The following is a 13,664-nucleotide window of genomic DNA, read 5'->3' as shown; positions in this document are numbered from 1 at the left end:
GATGCAGGAACCTTTTGATTGATGCTCAGTTCATGGGGCTATATATAAATGTGATCTATACTCTCACTTTTATGTCTAAGGAAGTGGACCTAATCCATTACTTTCAAATATGTTGTTGTTTAGTCATTAAGTCGTGTCCGACTCTTCGTGACCCCACGGACCAGAGCACACCAAGCCCTCCTGTCTTCCACTACCTCCTGGAGTTGGGTCAAAACTTTAAAATATAACAGTCTTTAATGTGCTACAACATTTGTCTTCTTTTTATTTGATCTGGATTTAAATCCATGTATATCAAAACCAACATTTTTTATTTGATATGCTTGCATGGAATAATATGGCTACAGTACTTCAAAAACTATATGAGAACTATCCTGAGTTCTAGTTTTTCACTGTACCCACAGCACCACTCTGGCTATTTTAGCAAAATTACAAGTTTTGTAGGGCTTGATAATGAATGATTGCAGTTTGAATGGAGAAACTGTGAAATTAATGTCTGTTGGTTATGTGAACAGTTGACTATATAAAATGCTGATTATATGAAATGATTGTGAGTATTCTTTAATTGCTAATTAATAGTTTCCTTTGTTCTTATACAATCCGTATCTTTTGGATAGATTTCTGTCACTGTTGGAGAAATACAATTTTAATTAATGCTTCTTGGGGAAAAAATGCATTTTGAAACTGTAAGGGAAATCCTGTTCTCAGAATCAGATATCCGATTGCTCCCTAAAAATCCAAAAGATAGATACAAAAGATATTATTCAGATTAAAAACAATAGCATGCAGCTAGTTGAAAGACAACTGAACTTTATACAAAATTCTCCTCACTCTCTACCAAGCTAATAAGCACCTTCTGCAAAGAGGAACTTGCATTACACAATCAGCATCCTGTTTTCTAAAAAATTACAGCATAACAGACCAATCAAGTAACTGGCTGAATTTGGCCAGGCGTGTGTTGCATTTGTACATTTCCTTGAAACAGACCAGCTTCCTTAGAGAGAGAGGCCTTCTGGGGAAGCAAGAGTTTCTCCTCCCCTCCACTCGGCAACAACAAACTCTTATTCTACAACAGCAATGGAGAAAGAACTGCTAATTGGGTGAGTCATAGCTTGAAACGATTCTGTTTCTTACTTAGCAAGCAGTAGGTGATAAGATTTAGAAATGTGTTCATCGCTATTGTGGCAGTAATACCCATAGATAAGGAAGGAAGAAGACTCAGATTTCCCTGCGTATTCATGACAGCAATAAAATATGAAACAAGGGTACTTGGATTTCCAGTTTTCTAAGCAGAAGCTGATAATAATTTTATGTTTTTCGTATGCTGAGTATGCCATGGCTGTTACTACAGTGTGATAGTCTTGTTCACAGCATTAGTAAAGCATATGTTCTATTCTGTTCTGTCTGTGTTTATTGTTTTATTTTTCAGATTGTATCTTCCTATATTTACATGAGAACATTACCCACCAAAAATGTAACCATGGACAGAACAAACGTCCCTTTACCTGAAAGGGGGAAATTATCATTGTGAATCCCATTCAAATTAAGGGACATAACATAATGAAACATTGCAATGTGTATGTGTCAATGATGGTCAAGTTGAGAATACAACCTCCATTCTCTTGTTTTAAACACAAGGAAATTTCTGTTGCTTCATACATTATTGTCATTTGTGATGTAACACAGCACAACACAAATCAATAGTAAACCTGCTTCTAAATTGTGTCCAAACTTGGGAAAAATATATATTTAGGACTACAAAAAAAATCGATAGTAAACCTGCTTCTAAATTGTGTCCAAACTTGGGCAAAGTACTATATTTTTGGACTACAAACAATTATTAATAAACCTGCTTCTAAATTGTGTCCAAACTTGGGCAAAGTACTGTATTTTTGGAGTACAGCTTCCAGAGTCCCTTAGTTCCATGGCCATTGATATCCTAACTGAAGGATTCTGGAATCTACACTTGTATCACTTTAGTTGGTGCTGGCAGTAACATTGGGCATGCTGGGAGACAATGTGTGTCCACAAGGTGCGAGAGAAGTTGTAAGCACCATGTGGCCAGCCCTGTGGTCCCCTTGAGCTAGCCCTCTGTCCTAAATGTGATGGAAGACTCTGTTCCATTGCCAGGAAGTTTCAGTTCTTAGTAGTTGGTTGATTTTTGTGAATGGAATTCAGTAGAAGGAGGCATGCAGCAGCAACATGTCCTTTTTGGAGTTTCATATGAAGAAGCATATGACTGATTTGTCTTCCATTCACTCACAGACACCTGGATATCAAGGAGTGGTTTTCTCTATCTTAGCCTTTTCTCTGTCACATTAATGGCAAATCTGGAAAGAATTCATCATAGGCATCCTTCAGTCTTGAGAGACTATGATAACGTGCTCTGTATCGAGAAGTGTCCTCTCCAGAGCATGAAGCCTGGGTAAAGTAATATGGAGGATAGGCTGTTACCCAAGCAGCAAATCCGCCCTCTCCATGTTGCTGAAATGGTCCAATGGAAAGGTAAGAGCCAATACAACTGGTTCCAGCGACGTCGCAGGAGGTGGCAGAACGACATGAACTGTCTCTGGACCTCCGGCTCCGGATTTTGCCTCGAGGTTAACTCCTGAAGCCTTTTCCATGAGTGGATATAGCCACAAGGCAGTGGAGGTTTGAAATCGGAATTTTCCTTCTCCTAGATGGGCTGTCTTCCATGGCTGATGAGCCCCACCTACCCGGCCTGCTCTCTAATTGTGTGGAAGTATGATCTGACCCTTAAAACTTTCCTGCCTCCCAGGTATATGCAATGCTAATAGGCTTTTCTATTTACCATATTAGGGTCAGAGATAAAGTCAGAGAATTTGTGGTCCTGGCACACCCTCATTTAATGAGGGAAAAGAATTCATATTCTTTTAATAAATGTATCTATGCCTCATTCTAGAGGAGACCATTCCAGATACACTTCTTTTGTATGAAATATGCATAAACTGAGGGTATGAGGGTGTGATTCTTGCTTAGATGCTGGAGGCCCTGAGGTAAAGTTTGAACAAACCAAATGAGGTTGCATCTTTGATTTTTTGCATGTACCTCTGTGTTCCAAAGTTGGCTTCATCCTTGGGAACAGGCCATAGCATAACATTCATGGTTTGAATACACAAAATGTCAGGCGCAAACTTCAGGGCTCAAGGAGACCCTGTTTCAGTTCATAAAATCACATAATAATGGAGTTAGGAAGGCCATCGAGTCCAGCCCCTTGCTCAATGCAGGGATCCAAATCAAAGGATATCTTTGTCTGATTTGTCTAATTTTTTCTTCAGTGACTCCAGCATTAGAGCATTTTGAGATAATTGTATCCATTGTTGTACTGCTCTGACAGGCTGTTTTTTTCTGATATTCAATTTGAGCCTGTTATTATGTGCCCTGCATTCTGGGATAATCAAGAACAGATCCTGCTCCTCCTTTGCATGATAGTTTTTGAAAAGTGTTATTGCATTTCTCCTCAATCTTCTTTTCTTAAGGCTAAACATGTCAAGTTCTTTTAGTTTTCCTTGGTTTCCAGGCCCCTGCATTGTTGTCAAATTGCTTGCAGGTGACCACTTCGTAATCTGTTCCAGATTTTTTCCCCCTGGAATTGATGTCAGATTAACTGGTCTAGAATTCCCACATTCCTGCTTTTTTGCCTTTTCTGAAGATAGTGACAGCATTAGCCCTCCTCCAACCATCTGGCACTTTACCCATCTTCCATGTTTAGAAAATAATGGACAGCGGTTCTGAGAGTTCTTCGGACGGTTACTTCAATACTCTTGGATGGAATTCATCTGGCCCTGGAGATTCGAAGTAATTCAAAGTAATAAGAAATTCAATGCAAGCTGGATGCACAGTAGGGAACCTGAATTCCCAATTTCTGACTCCACAGTCAGATACCTAACTCACTGAGCTACCCAGCCATTTACAATAGCTTAAAAAATACTGTGACCTTGGAATATTTTGTTTTTTTTTAATGTAGGGGCTGCAACTAATCTCATAGAGAACAGGAAAGTCTGAAGGGGTGGTAGATGATATCATACTCCCTGCTGAGCATAAGGTCATAGGTTTTGAGCCTGGGAACCCAGGCTGCACTATACTACTATTGCTATTGAACATGACTGTAGCATATAGTCGTTAAATAGACTGGCCCTCCACAATTTGCTTGGTTGTTTTTAAGGCCTTCTAAGACTTAGACTTAAGCCTTTTTGGCCTTGGGCTTAGGCTTCTTAGGTTATTTAATGGTCTTCTAAACCCTGTGGCCATCCCATCTTGTCCTAGAAATTTCCATGAATACAGGCAGAAGTATTTCCTCTTGTTTGCCTGTGGTCAAAAACAGATGATAAGAGGCAGCCATTATTAGATCTGAAATCATGCTGGTGTTTCAGAGGAGTGACTAAGACAGTCTCTTTGGGTTTGTGAAAACAGTCTTCAAAGGAATCTCATACCTATGTCCTGACAACAAATCTCGAGATAAAGCTACAAGCTAATTTGTATACTCCTGGAGGTGAGAGAATTCTCAGCCATGACACACAGACACTTCAATTAGTTAAGGATTTTCCTCTTCAGATCGCAAGATATTTTTAATGTCTGTTTCTGAGTTAGAGAAAGCCCAGCTGTGGCACTCATACATTTTTATTTGTTAAGGATTTCTTTTTTCTAACTTTGTTTTATACCATAGTTATCAAAAGTAATCTTACTGCTCTTTAAAGAGAAGACATTTTTTAAAAAATGCTTCAGTTTTAGAATTCAGATAAAGATAGCAGCAGATACAGGTAACATCAAGGGAATGTATGATGGTATCAAGCAGGCTTTAGGTCCAATACAGAAGAAATCTGCTCCCTTGAAGTCTACTACAGGCGTGATCATCCAGAACCGAGCAGAGCAGATGGACCGCTGGGTGCAGCACTTCTCTGAGCTATATTCTAGAGAGAATGTAGTAACAGAAGAGGCATTAAATGACATTGAGTGCCTGCCTGTCTTGGAAGAGTTGGACAGCAAACCAATTTTAGCAGAAATAAAAGCGGCCTTGGATTCGCTTGCCTCCGGCAAGGCACCTGAAGAGGATAACATTCCTATTGAAGTACCACCGAGCTGTATGAAATCTTTTGTGTTTGCTGGAGGAAAGGTGGAGTACCACAGGACATGAAGGATGCAAACATTGTCACATTGTACAAGAACAAAGGTGACAGGGGCAACTTCAATAACTACTATGGTTTCTCTCTTCTCACTGTTGGAGGGAAACTGCATGCCCGTGTTGTGCTGAAGAGGCTCCAGGTGCTTCCAGACAGAGTCTATCCAGAATCACAGTGTGGATTTCAAGCTCATAGATCCACCACTGACATGGTGTTTTCCCTCAGACAGTTGCAGTAGAAATGTAGGGAACAACAACAGCCACTCTTTGTGGTCTTCATAGATCTCACAAAGGTCTTTGATTTGGTTAGCAGGGACGGCCTTTCTAAAATCCTTCCCGAGATTGGGTGTCCACCTCAACTCCATAATATCATCAGGTCCTTTCCGGAGGAAATGAAGGGCACTGTAGTTTTTGATGGCTTAACATAAGATCCCTTTGACATCCAAAGCAGAGCGAAACAGGGCTGTGTCCTTGTGCCAACTCTGATTGGGTCTTTTTTGCTGTGATGAAGCATGCCTTTGAAATTTATTTATTTATTTATTTATTTAATTTATATGCCGCCCACTCTACCCAAAGGTCTCTGGGCGGCTTACAACAATTAAAATTCAATGCAATAAAATAAAATGATTAAAATACAATTAAAATACAATTAAAATTGCCATCATTAAGACCCACAGTTAATGTTATTTCAATTAAAAGCCTTCTGGAACAGGAAGGTTTTGACCTGGCGCCGAAATATCATCAGTGTCGGCGCCAGGCGAATTTCAGTTGGGAGGGCGTTCCATAGTCTGGGGGCAGCTGCCGAGAAGGCCCTTTGTCTACAAGCCATCCCTCTTACCTCCTTGAGGGATGGCTCTTTCAAAAGGGCCCCCTGGCTAGATCTTAACAGCCGGGTAGGTATCTATCTGCAACAGAAGGTATCTATCTCCAGACTAGATCAGATGGAAAACTTTTTAATCTCTCTAGATTGAGAGTGAAGACCAAAGTCCAACTAAAATACATATGGGTGTTCCTCTTAACCGATGATGCAGCTGTTGTTGCCCATTCTGCTGAAGAGCTCCAAGAACTTACGAACCGTTTTAGTAAAGGCTGTCAAGATAACAATCAGCCCGAAGAAAACATAAGTCATGGACCAAGGCATAGACTCACCTCCCTCTGTTACCATCTCTACACAAGAATTGGAGGAAGTTCATGGTTTCGTGTACCTTGGCTCAACGACCTCTGACACACTCTCTCTAGATGTCGAGCTGGATAAATGCATTGGCAAAGCAGCTATCATGTTCTCTAGACTCACAAAGAAAGCAGGGCTTAATAAGAAGCTAATGGCATATACCAAGATCCAGGTCTATAGATCCTGTGTCCTGAGTACACTTCTGTAGTGTAGGGAGTCCTGAACTCTTTGTGCATGCATTTTTTGTATCACCCAGCAGGACAAAGTTCCAAATAGAATAGTCATAGAACGAGCTGAAATTTTTAGCATGTATGCATTATTGAAACAGTAATGTCTACATTGGCTTTGGCATGTTGTGAGAATGGCTGATGGTTGGATTCCAAAAGATCTCCTGTATGGAGAATTAGTGCAGGGAAATTGCTCCAGAGGGAGACCATGGCTGCAATACAAGGATATCTGCAAGCGAGATCTGAAGGCCTTAGGAATAGACCTCAACAGATGGGAAAACCTGACATCTGAGCATTCAGTCTGGAGGCAGGCGGTACAGCATGGCCTCTCCCAATTTGAAGAGACCCTTGTCCAGCAGGCCGAGGCAAAGAGGCAGTCTTGGAACCAGCCAAATCAGGAAGCTGGACAGGGGACAGATCGTATTTGTCTTCGGTGTGGAAGACAGAATCATGATTCTTTCCAGCTTGACCATCTGCACAGGACTTGTTTAGTGAACACCTAGCATATAGACTATTGCTGAGCACAGATCATGCACTCAAGAGCCTACACTCTTTAAAGATGCAGGTCTACAAGAAATGTAAGAAGTTGCATCATTGACAAAAACTGACAGTAGCTGTGCAGGATTGCAGGTAGACAGCCCTTGTGGGATATGCCAGGGATTGCCCTGGTGACATTTGCCCAGGTGTACTCTCTGACATATCCCACAAGGGCTTTAGCCTCTGTGCAAATAAAAATAATCTTAGAACTGTAGAGGTAGAAGGGACCCTGTGGATCATTGAGTCCAGATCTCGTCAAGGAGGCATAGTGGAGAATCAAACTCCCAACCAAACCTAAAGCACTGAGCTATGCAGCAGTTCATAATGCATTCAGAGTATGAAGAATGAGGTTGCAGGGACAATCCAGTTCTCCTACCTGATTTTTGACCACAGGTACAGATATAGAAATAAGGTGCGGTGTATTATATGGGGGGGTAGGGTGTCTGTGCACATGCATGTATGCTTTACTGTGGAAAAACCCAGGACTCATATTTGTACATTTGAGACATACATCTGAGACAGTCATGGCAGAGGAATATCCCAAAGTGTGTTATCAGTCTTCCCATCCCATTACTTGACAATCCCACCTTGTGACCTTGGAGAAAAGGAAACGACCACACTGAATCATCATGAATGTTTGAACTCTTTTGAAACGAGTTGTATAATATTTTCTGTTTGCCTTCTTCTAAACAGAGACAAAAAGTGCACATGTTACGGAAGTGATGGTCTTCCCTCCTCAAGGATTGCACAAGGTATGCTCAATACTGCTTTAGACACCTGCGGGATGAGATAAAATCTGTTTTCCAGCAAAACTAGCCAGAGGGACTAAGACGTATTGGTCTCCTGGTTGCTTGACTGGTTGTCTCCCAGTGGAAAATTGTTGAAGATGAAGAATGAGACAATGTGACTATTGTCAAATGTGGTGTACACAACACATTGACTTCGAGGGGAAAAGAACTGAACTTCATGTTTCTTTGGGGGTAATTGACCATTTATGGCTTCATAGGCTTGTTTGTTTCCAAATCAGTTCAGATTTATCAAGCTTTTCCTGGATAAAAGACAGGTGGAATAAAATGAGGAGGAAAAGAAAAAAAATAAGGAAACAAAAAAATACACCCTCAGATTATTTCTCTGAGACACAGACCATAACATAATATTTATTATAAGAACAGAAGCCAAGCAGTTACAATCACTCTGACATTGTTGAAATTCAATTTTATTTCAAATCCTTTTTCTCTCTCTCCACAATATTATGACATTTTAATGGGCATATGATTCTCACTTCTTTAAATCAACCACAGCTACATCTGAACTGCACTGAACTTCATTTTATATAGGAACGTGAGTTCCTATACAATCTTGGGTTCAGGTAGCTGGTTGACTCAATCTTCCATCCTTCTGGGGTCAGTAAACTGAGTACCTAGCTTCTTGGTGTGGGTGGGGGGAGGCCATGTGTCACCTACATAATTCAACTGTAAACTGTCCAGAGAGAGCTTCAAGTGTTATGGGATGATATATAAGCAGCACACTTTTACTAAGGGCAGAACCTGGGCTTCTCACTGTGCACAATGGAAGATCATCATCTACTAAATCTTTTGGCCTCCAGTATACTCTGTCAGATGCCATGGGTTGGTCAGTCGGTCGGTCAGTCAGTGTGTCTGTCTGTCTAAATATTTAAATATTAAATATTTTAACCCACCTTTCTCCTTAAAAAGGACCCAAAGTGGCTTACAACAATCAAAATACAGTAATTGTCAGTAATACAAAAAGCAAAACAAAAACAAAACCCATAAGCAACACCAAGATGCCCTCAGTGCAGTAAGGTACAACTCCCACTCAGGCAACCAGGTACTGAGGGAAGGCTTGCCTGAAAAAGAAGGTCTTTGCATACTTTTGGAAGGACAGCAAAGATTGAGTCAGCCTAGGAGGGAGTTTCAGAGTGTAGGAGCAGATACAGAGAAGGCTCTCTCCTGTGTTCCCATCAAATGCAGTTGTGAAGGTGGTGGAACTGAAAGAAAAGCCTCTCCTGATGATATTAACACTCAAGTTGGCTCACAATGGGAGATAACTTGGGCCCGAGCCATTTAAAGCTTTATAGGTTAGAACCATCACTTTGAATTCTGCCCAGGAGTAGATCAGCAGCCACTGGAGCTGCTGTAACAGGCAGGTTGTGTGATCTCTGTGTCCAGCCCCAGTTAGCCATCTGACTGCTGCATTTTGGACCTGCTGACATTTCCTGACACTTTCCATAGACAGCGCCATGTAGGCACAGTAATCTAGCTGGGATATAATTAAGGCACCTGTCACTGTGGTCAAATCAGACCTCTCCAGGTGCAGCTGGTGCACTAGTTTTAACTGTGCAAATGCACTCCTGGCCCTAGCCGAAATCTGGGCATCTAAACTCAGAGATGAAGCCAGGAGTACTGCCAGGCTGTGCACCTGGGTTTTCAGGAGGAGGACAACCCCGCCCAAGCACAGGCTGCATCCCTATTCCCTGATCTGCCTTTCAACTGACCAGGAGCACCTCTGTCTTATCTGGATTCAGTTCAGTTTATTCAGCCTCATCCAGTTCATTACTGGCACTAGACACTGATCTAAAAATGAAAATACTGTATCTAAAATATCATAATTTTTAAAAGCCAGTTAACTCATGATTTCCACCAATACAAATCAATTTAATGAAAATGCACATGTAATTTCTTAAGCTTACAATACAGCCTCAAAACCCATGTGTTTTCCAATAACCTCACTGTCTTCCTCAGCATAACTCAAAAACCATCATTTAGCCTACATCGATGGCTTAGATATTCCAATTATTTTTTTAAAAAAATCTGATTGGTTTGTTCTATCTTCTGCCCACTGCAATCAAAGAATAATGAATGAAGGAGCTAAGATTTAGCAGGTTATGTCGTTAGAAGAGAAACTCATGTTTTCCCTTTACATCTGCACTGAGATAGATTATATATCTGAACATTTAGGAGAAGTTTTGCCTTGTCCAATTGCTGTTGTGTTGATACAGCACAAGATCAGGACAGTGCCCAAGTCCTGCTCCCCATCAGATCTGTTGCCCTCCTGCAGGTGGAGGGCCAAACGTCTGAAGCTAAAATCCTTTGCTGTCCAGGAAGGCTCTCCTCATGAGTCAGAAGTCAAAGAAGTCTGGGTTCTGACTCTTAACAGACAGTGTCCATAGGCCCCAGGGAGCCTCTGCTTCAGATGATAATCCTTCTTTCATAGAAACATGACGGAAGTGATTAACAAAGGGGCATGGAAGTAGCGCATTTCCTTCTCCAAGAGGCATTCAGCAAGAACTGAATTGGGTTTTTCTTTGGGGATCCAAACCTCTTAAAGAATGGCAAAGTGACACAATGTTCTTGGATGCATGCACTGTTGCATCAGTGCAATGTAGGCATTTGTGATAATTATTTTTAGCAGAGTTTGGCTGGTGAATAAAGTGAGCTTACGGCTGTCAATTAAGCGTAATCTCTCAAGATGCTCATGGTAGGTTGCTTCTAGGTTGTTGCTCCTAGAAATTCATTCAGGATGAGGAGGAAAAAAAATGTAGACTTGAGTACAGATGCCTCTAAAATTGTGCACTGAAGACTAGCATAGAGGCCTTCTGTTCTGGATGAAGGAGAACAAAGGAAATAAAATTGTTTCCTTGAAAAAGAGAAAATGATGTAGAAAAAACTGATTTAAAGGCAACAATATACAAGTGATCACTTACTGTATAGAAAACCAAGAGAAACCAAGATGCTTGTCTATTTCCACCCACACAGTACTTTAAATACAATGTTGCTGTATTTAGTCTAACATACAAGCTATGTGCTGTGATTAAGGAAGCAGAGGGCTCTTCCATAGGAGATATTTGCACGTATTTAAATTCCTGAAGGGATTTCCCTCATTTTCCAGATGACATTTTTTTTATCTTGCTGTATGGCATGGATTAGGATTTCTTGCCTATATTCCTGCTCTCTCTCTCTCTCTCTCTCTCTCTCTCTGTGTGTGTGTGTGTGTATGTGTGTTTGGCCCTCTCAAGCACCTTAGTTTATTTTGTGCCCCTTTTGTTATGCTTCCCTTCACTGTCTGAAGCTTACCATTAAAAAAACAACAACCACACACCTCAGTGCCTGCATCCAAAAGCAGTGGTCATGGTGGCTTAGCACTCTTGTTCTTCCCCAGTGACAAAAGAAAAGAAGGAAGGAAAACAGAGGAAGATGGAGCACAGCAGTAACAGGGCTGTAGAGCTAGAGGTAGTAGCAAAAGAGAACCCTTTTTTTCATACCAAGAAATGCCATGTGCAAGGAAGGTAAAGGAAGGAGAGTTGCGGGCTGAAAACCTTGGGAGACAACAATTGCTCCCCTAGATCATCCACCATCTGGACACAGCTTACAGTAGCTCATGGTAAATCCCTTTATTTCAGTGGTTCTCAATCTTGGGTCCCGAGATGTTCTTGGACTACAAGTCCCAGAAATCCTTGTCAGCACAGCTAGTGGTGAAGCTTCTGGGAGTTAGTCTAAGAACATCTGGGAACCCAAGGCTGGGAACCACAGATTTAACTGCTGCATAAAAAGGAAACAATAATCAGAAGAATGGAGGAGAGCCCAGAAACAAATCATACAGGATCATGTATTTGTTCTTCTTGTTCAGCTACATCCTCTGATGTAAGCACGAGTTGTGAAACTCCACATACCGGATTGGTTCCCCCCCCCCCGCTTGTTTTCTTTTCTTTTCTTTTTAAAGCTCTTTAAACACATTTCTGCAACTCAAATCTTCCATAGCTGTTTAAAGGGGTATGGAATAATGGTCAAATATTTATTCACCCCATGACCCTACAAAAATCACTTTGGCCATAGCAACAGCAGACCATCTGATACTAATCTGGACTAAAACACTGGAGTCCCTTGGAAACGGAGTATTTGAGGAATCTTCCATACGGGAGAAGGGAATATTTGAGAGGCAGCTGGGACGTCACAGGCATGCCAGGTATGTGAGAGGAGAGCTTAAATCCAAACAGCGTCTTTATGAATTGTTTGGAGCGAACTTCAGCAGCGGCCTCTCGTGTGGCAGAACTAGCTGTTTCTTGTTCTGGGGTGTTGTCGCACGGTTGTTCTCAACCCAAGTGAAAGGCTTGTGAATAAAAATATCAAACCATAACAATGCAAGAGAGCTGCTGATGTTCACAGAGCCCTTCTTTTGGCAACAGCACTAACCGTTCAGTCCAAAAAAAGAAATGTCTTGTTTGTGACTGGGTGGGCTAGCTGACGCACTCCAAGATCTGGAATAAAAGAGATGAGTGTCTGTTTCATAACAATCCAGAGATGATGTAAGTATGTACAAGTTTCTCTTGCATGCCTCCTTCTCTTCTGTGCTTTTTTCTGCTTTATAGAGACCAGGAACCAATGCATACTGAGCTACTGTATCTATATCTGTTTTTCATTTTTATCTGACACCAAGGAGGCTGCTGATGTCTTGAATCTGGTAGGGTAGGGTAGCATAAATGATATCCTGGTAGGGTAAATGATGCGCCTGGTAGGGCTTTAGATGAGGGACTCAGCTTACTTTGGATTCCCCTTAAATAAAAAGCTTTGCTGTCTGGGGTGTTCCTGGACTGGGCTTTAGACCCAGGTGCCCAGGTGGTCACTACAGCTGTGGAGGCCTTTGTCTAGTCTAGGCTGATGCATCATTTGGGATCACATCTGAAAAGTTGGTCCCAGATGCTTCTCTGGTGGAAAGTTTCTCTTGGAATGGTTGTTTGTGCGTTTTTCGGGCTCTTTGGCCATGTTCTGAAGGTTGTTCTTCCTGACGTTTTGCCAGTCTCTGTGGCCGGCTCTTAACTTGCTTGTTTTACCCGGCCACCTTGAACTGGTTTGGAATAGAATATTGTTTTCTTTGCTATGTTTGTCTATGTTAGTTTTGTTTAATTTGTTCTTATATTTCGATATTACATCCAGTGGCCTGGTACCTATATGTGGAGCAGAAGGGCAATTGCATTACATTAGGTGCCCCCCCCAAGCTTCCAGTCTCCACAAAAGTGGGAGATTCGGCTCATGAGAGGGAGTGCGCCGGAGCAAGGAAGTTGCCCTTCGCTCCCCACTTGGTAAATAGAATATTGGCCTATAATTATAACTGTTATTTAATTATCTTGAGTTCAATATTTTCACCTGTACATATACATGTATTAGAAAGACATAGTGAATGTATTTATAGCCCTTTATGGCTAGCTTCCAGGGTACCTGAAGCACCGTATTTCCCCATATGAGCCTTCGCAGTCTTTCAGATTTTCAGAGGAGACCCTTCTCTCCGTCTCATTGCCAGCGCAGGCATGATTGATAGCGATGCGGGAGAATGGAGTGCTGTCTGTTGAGAGACCAGGATGACCCCCTCCCTACTCGTACCCTTACGCCAACAGTTGAAGACCCATCTTGTCAGGCAGGCTTTTAATCCATCATGATTGAGTCCTTGGATGACTTTTTAAAGATAATTTTTAATGTTTACCTGCTTTTAATTATTCAATTGTATTTTAATAAGTGTATCATTTAATTTTTAAAATGTTTAACTTATTATGTTTTTAATTCTATTCTTTTAATATTGT

At 41.4% G+C, this 13,664-nt stretch overlaps 1 protein-coding gene across 5 annotated transcripts in view; it reads left to right on the top strand.

Moving 5' to 3' along the window:
• Nucleotides 1-975: 975 nt before the first annotated feature.
• The window catches only part of LOC110077875 (protein SSUH2 homolog), a 41,752-nt gene continuing 29,063 nt past the window's right edge, over nt 976-13,664 (top strand). The window contains exons 1-3 of one of the 5 annotated variants that reach the window (XM_072989466.2): nt 976-1,097; nt 7,766-7,824; nt 13,024-13,169. Coding sequence is in view for 3 of the 5 variants with exons in the window: in XM_072989464.2 (XP_072845565.2) it covers nt 2,679-2,776; nt 7,766-7,824 (157 nt within the window). In the remaining 2 variants the exon portion in view is untranslated. Of the gene's footprint in view, nt 1,098-2,262; nt 2,777-7,765; nt 7,825-12,309; nt 12,396-13,023; nt 13,170-13,664 lie in introns of those variants that run through there. The other 4 variants (XM_072989464.2, XM_078385222.1, XM_020791425.3 and 1 more) reach the window with 4 other exon arrangements.

The sequence above is a fragment of the Pogona vitticeps genome, chromosome 2, assembly GCF_051106095.1.
Source record: "Pogona vitticeps strain Pit_001003342236 chromosome 2, PviZW2.1, whole genome shotgun sequence".
NCBI classification, from domain to species: domain Eukaryota; kingdom Metazoa; phylum Chordata; class Lepidosauria; order Squamata; family Agamidae; genus Pogona; species Pogona vitticeps.
Note: the sequence above shows the minus strand (reverse complement) of the source record. Positions and strands in the feature narration are given on the sequence as shown.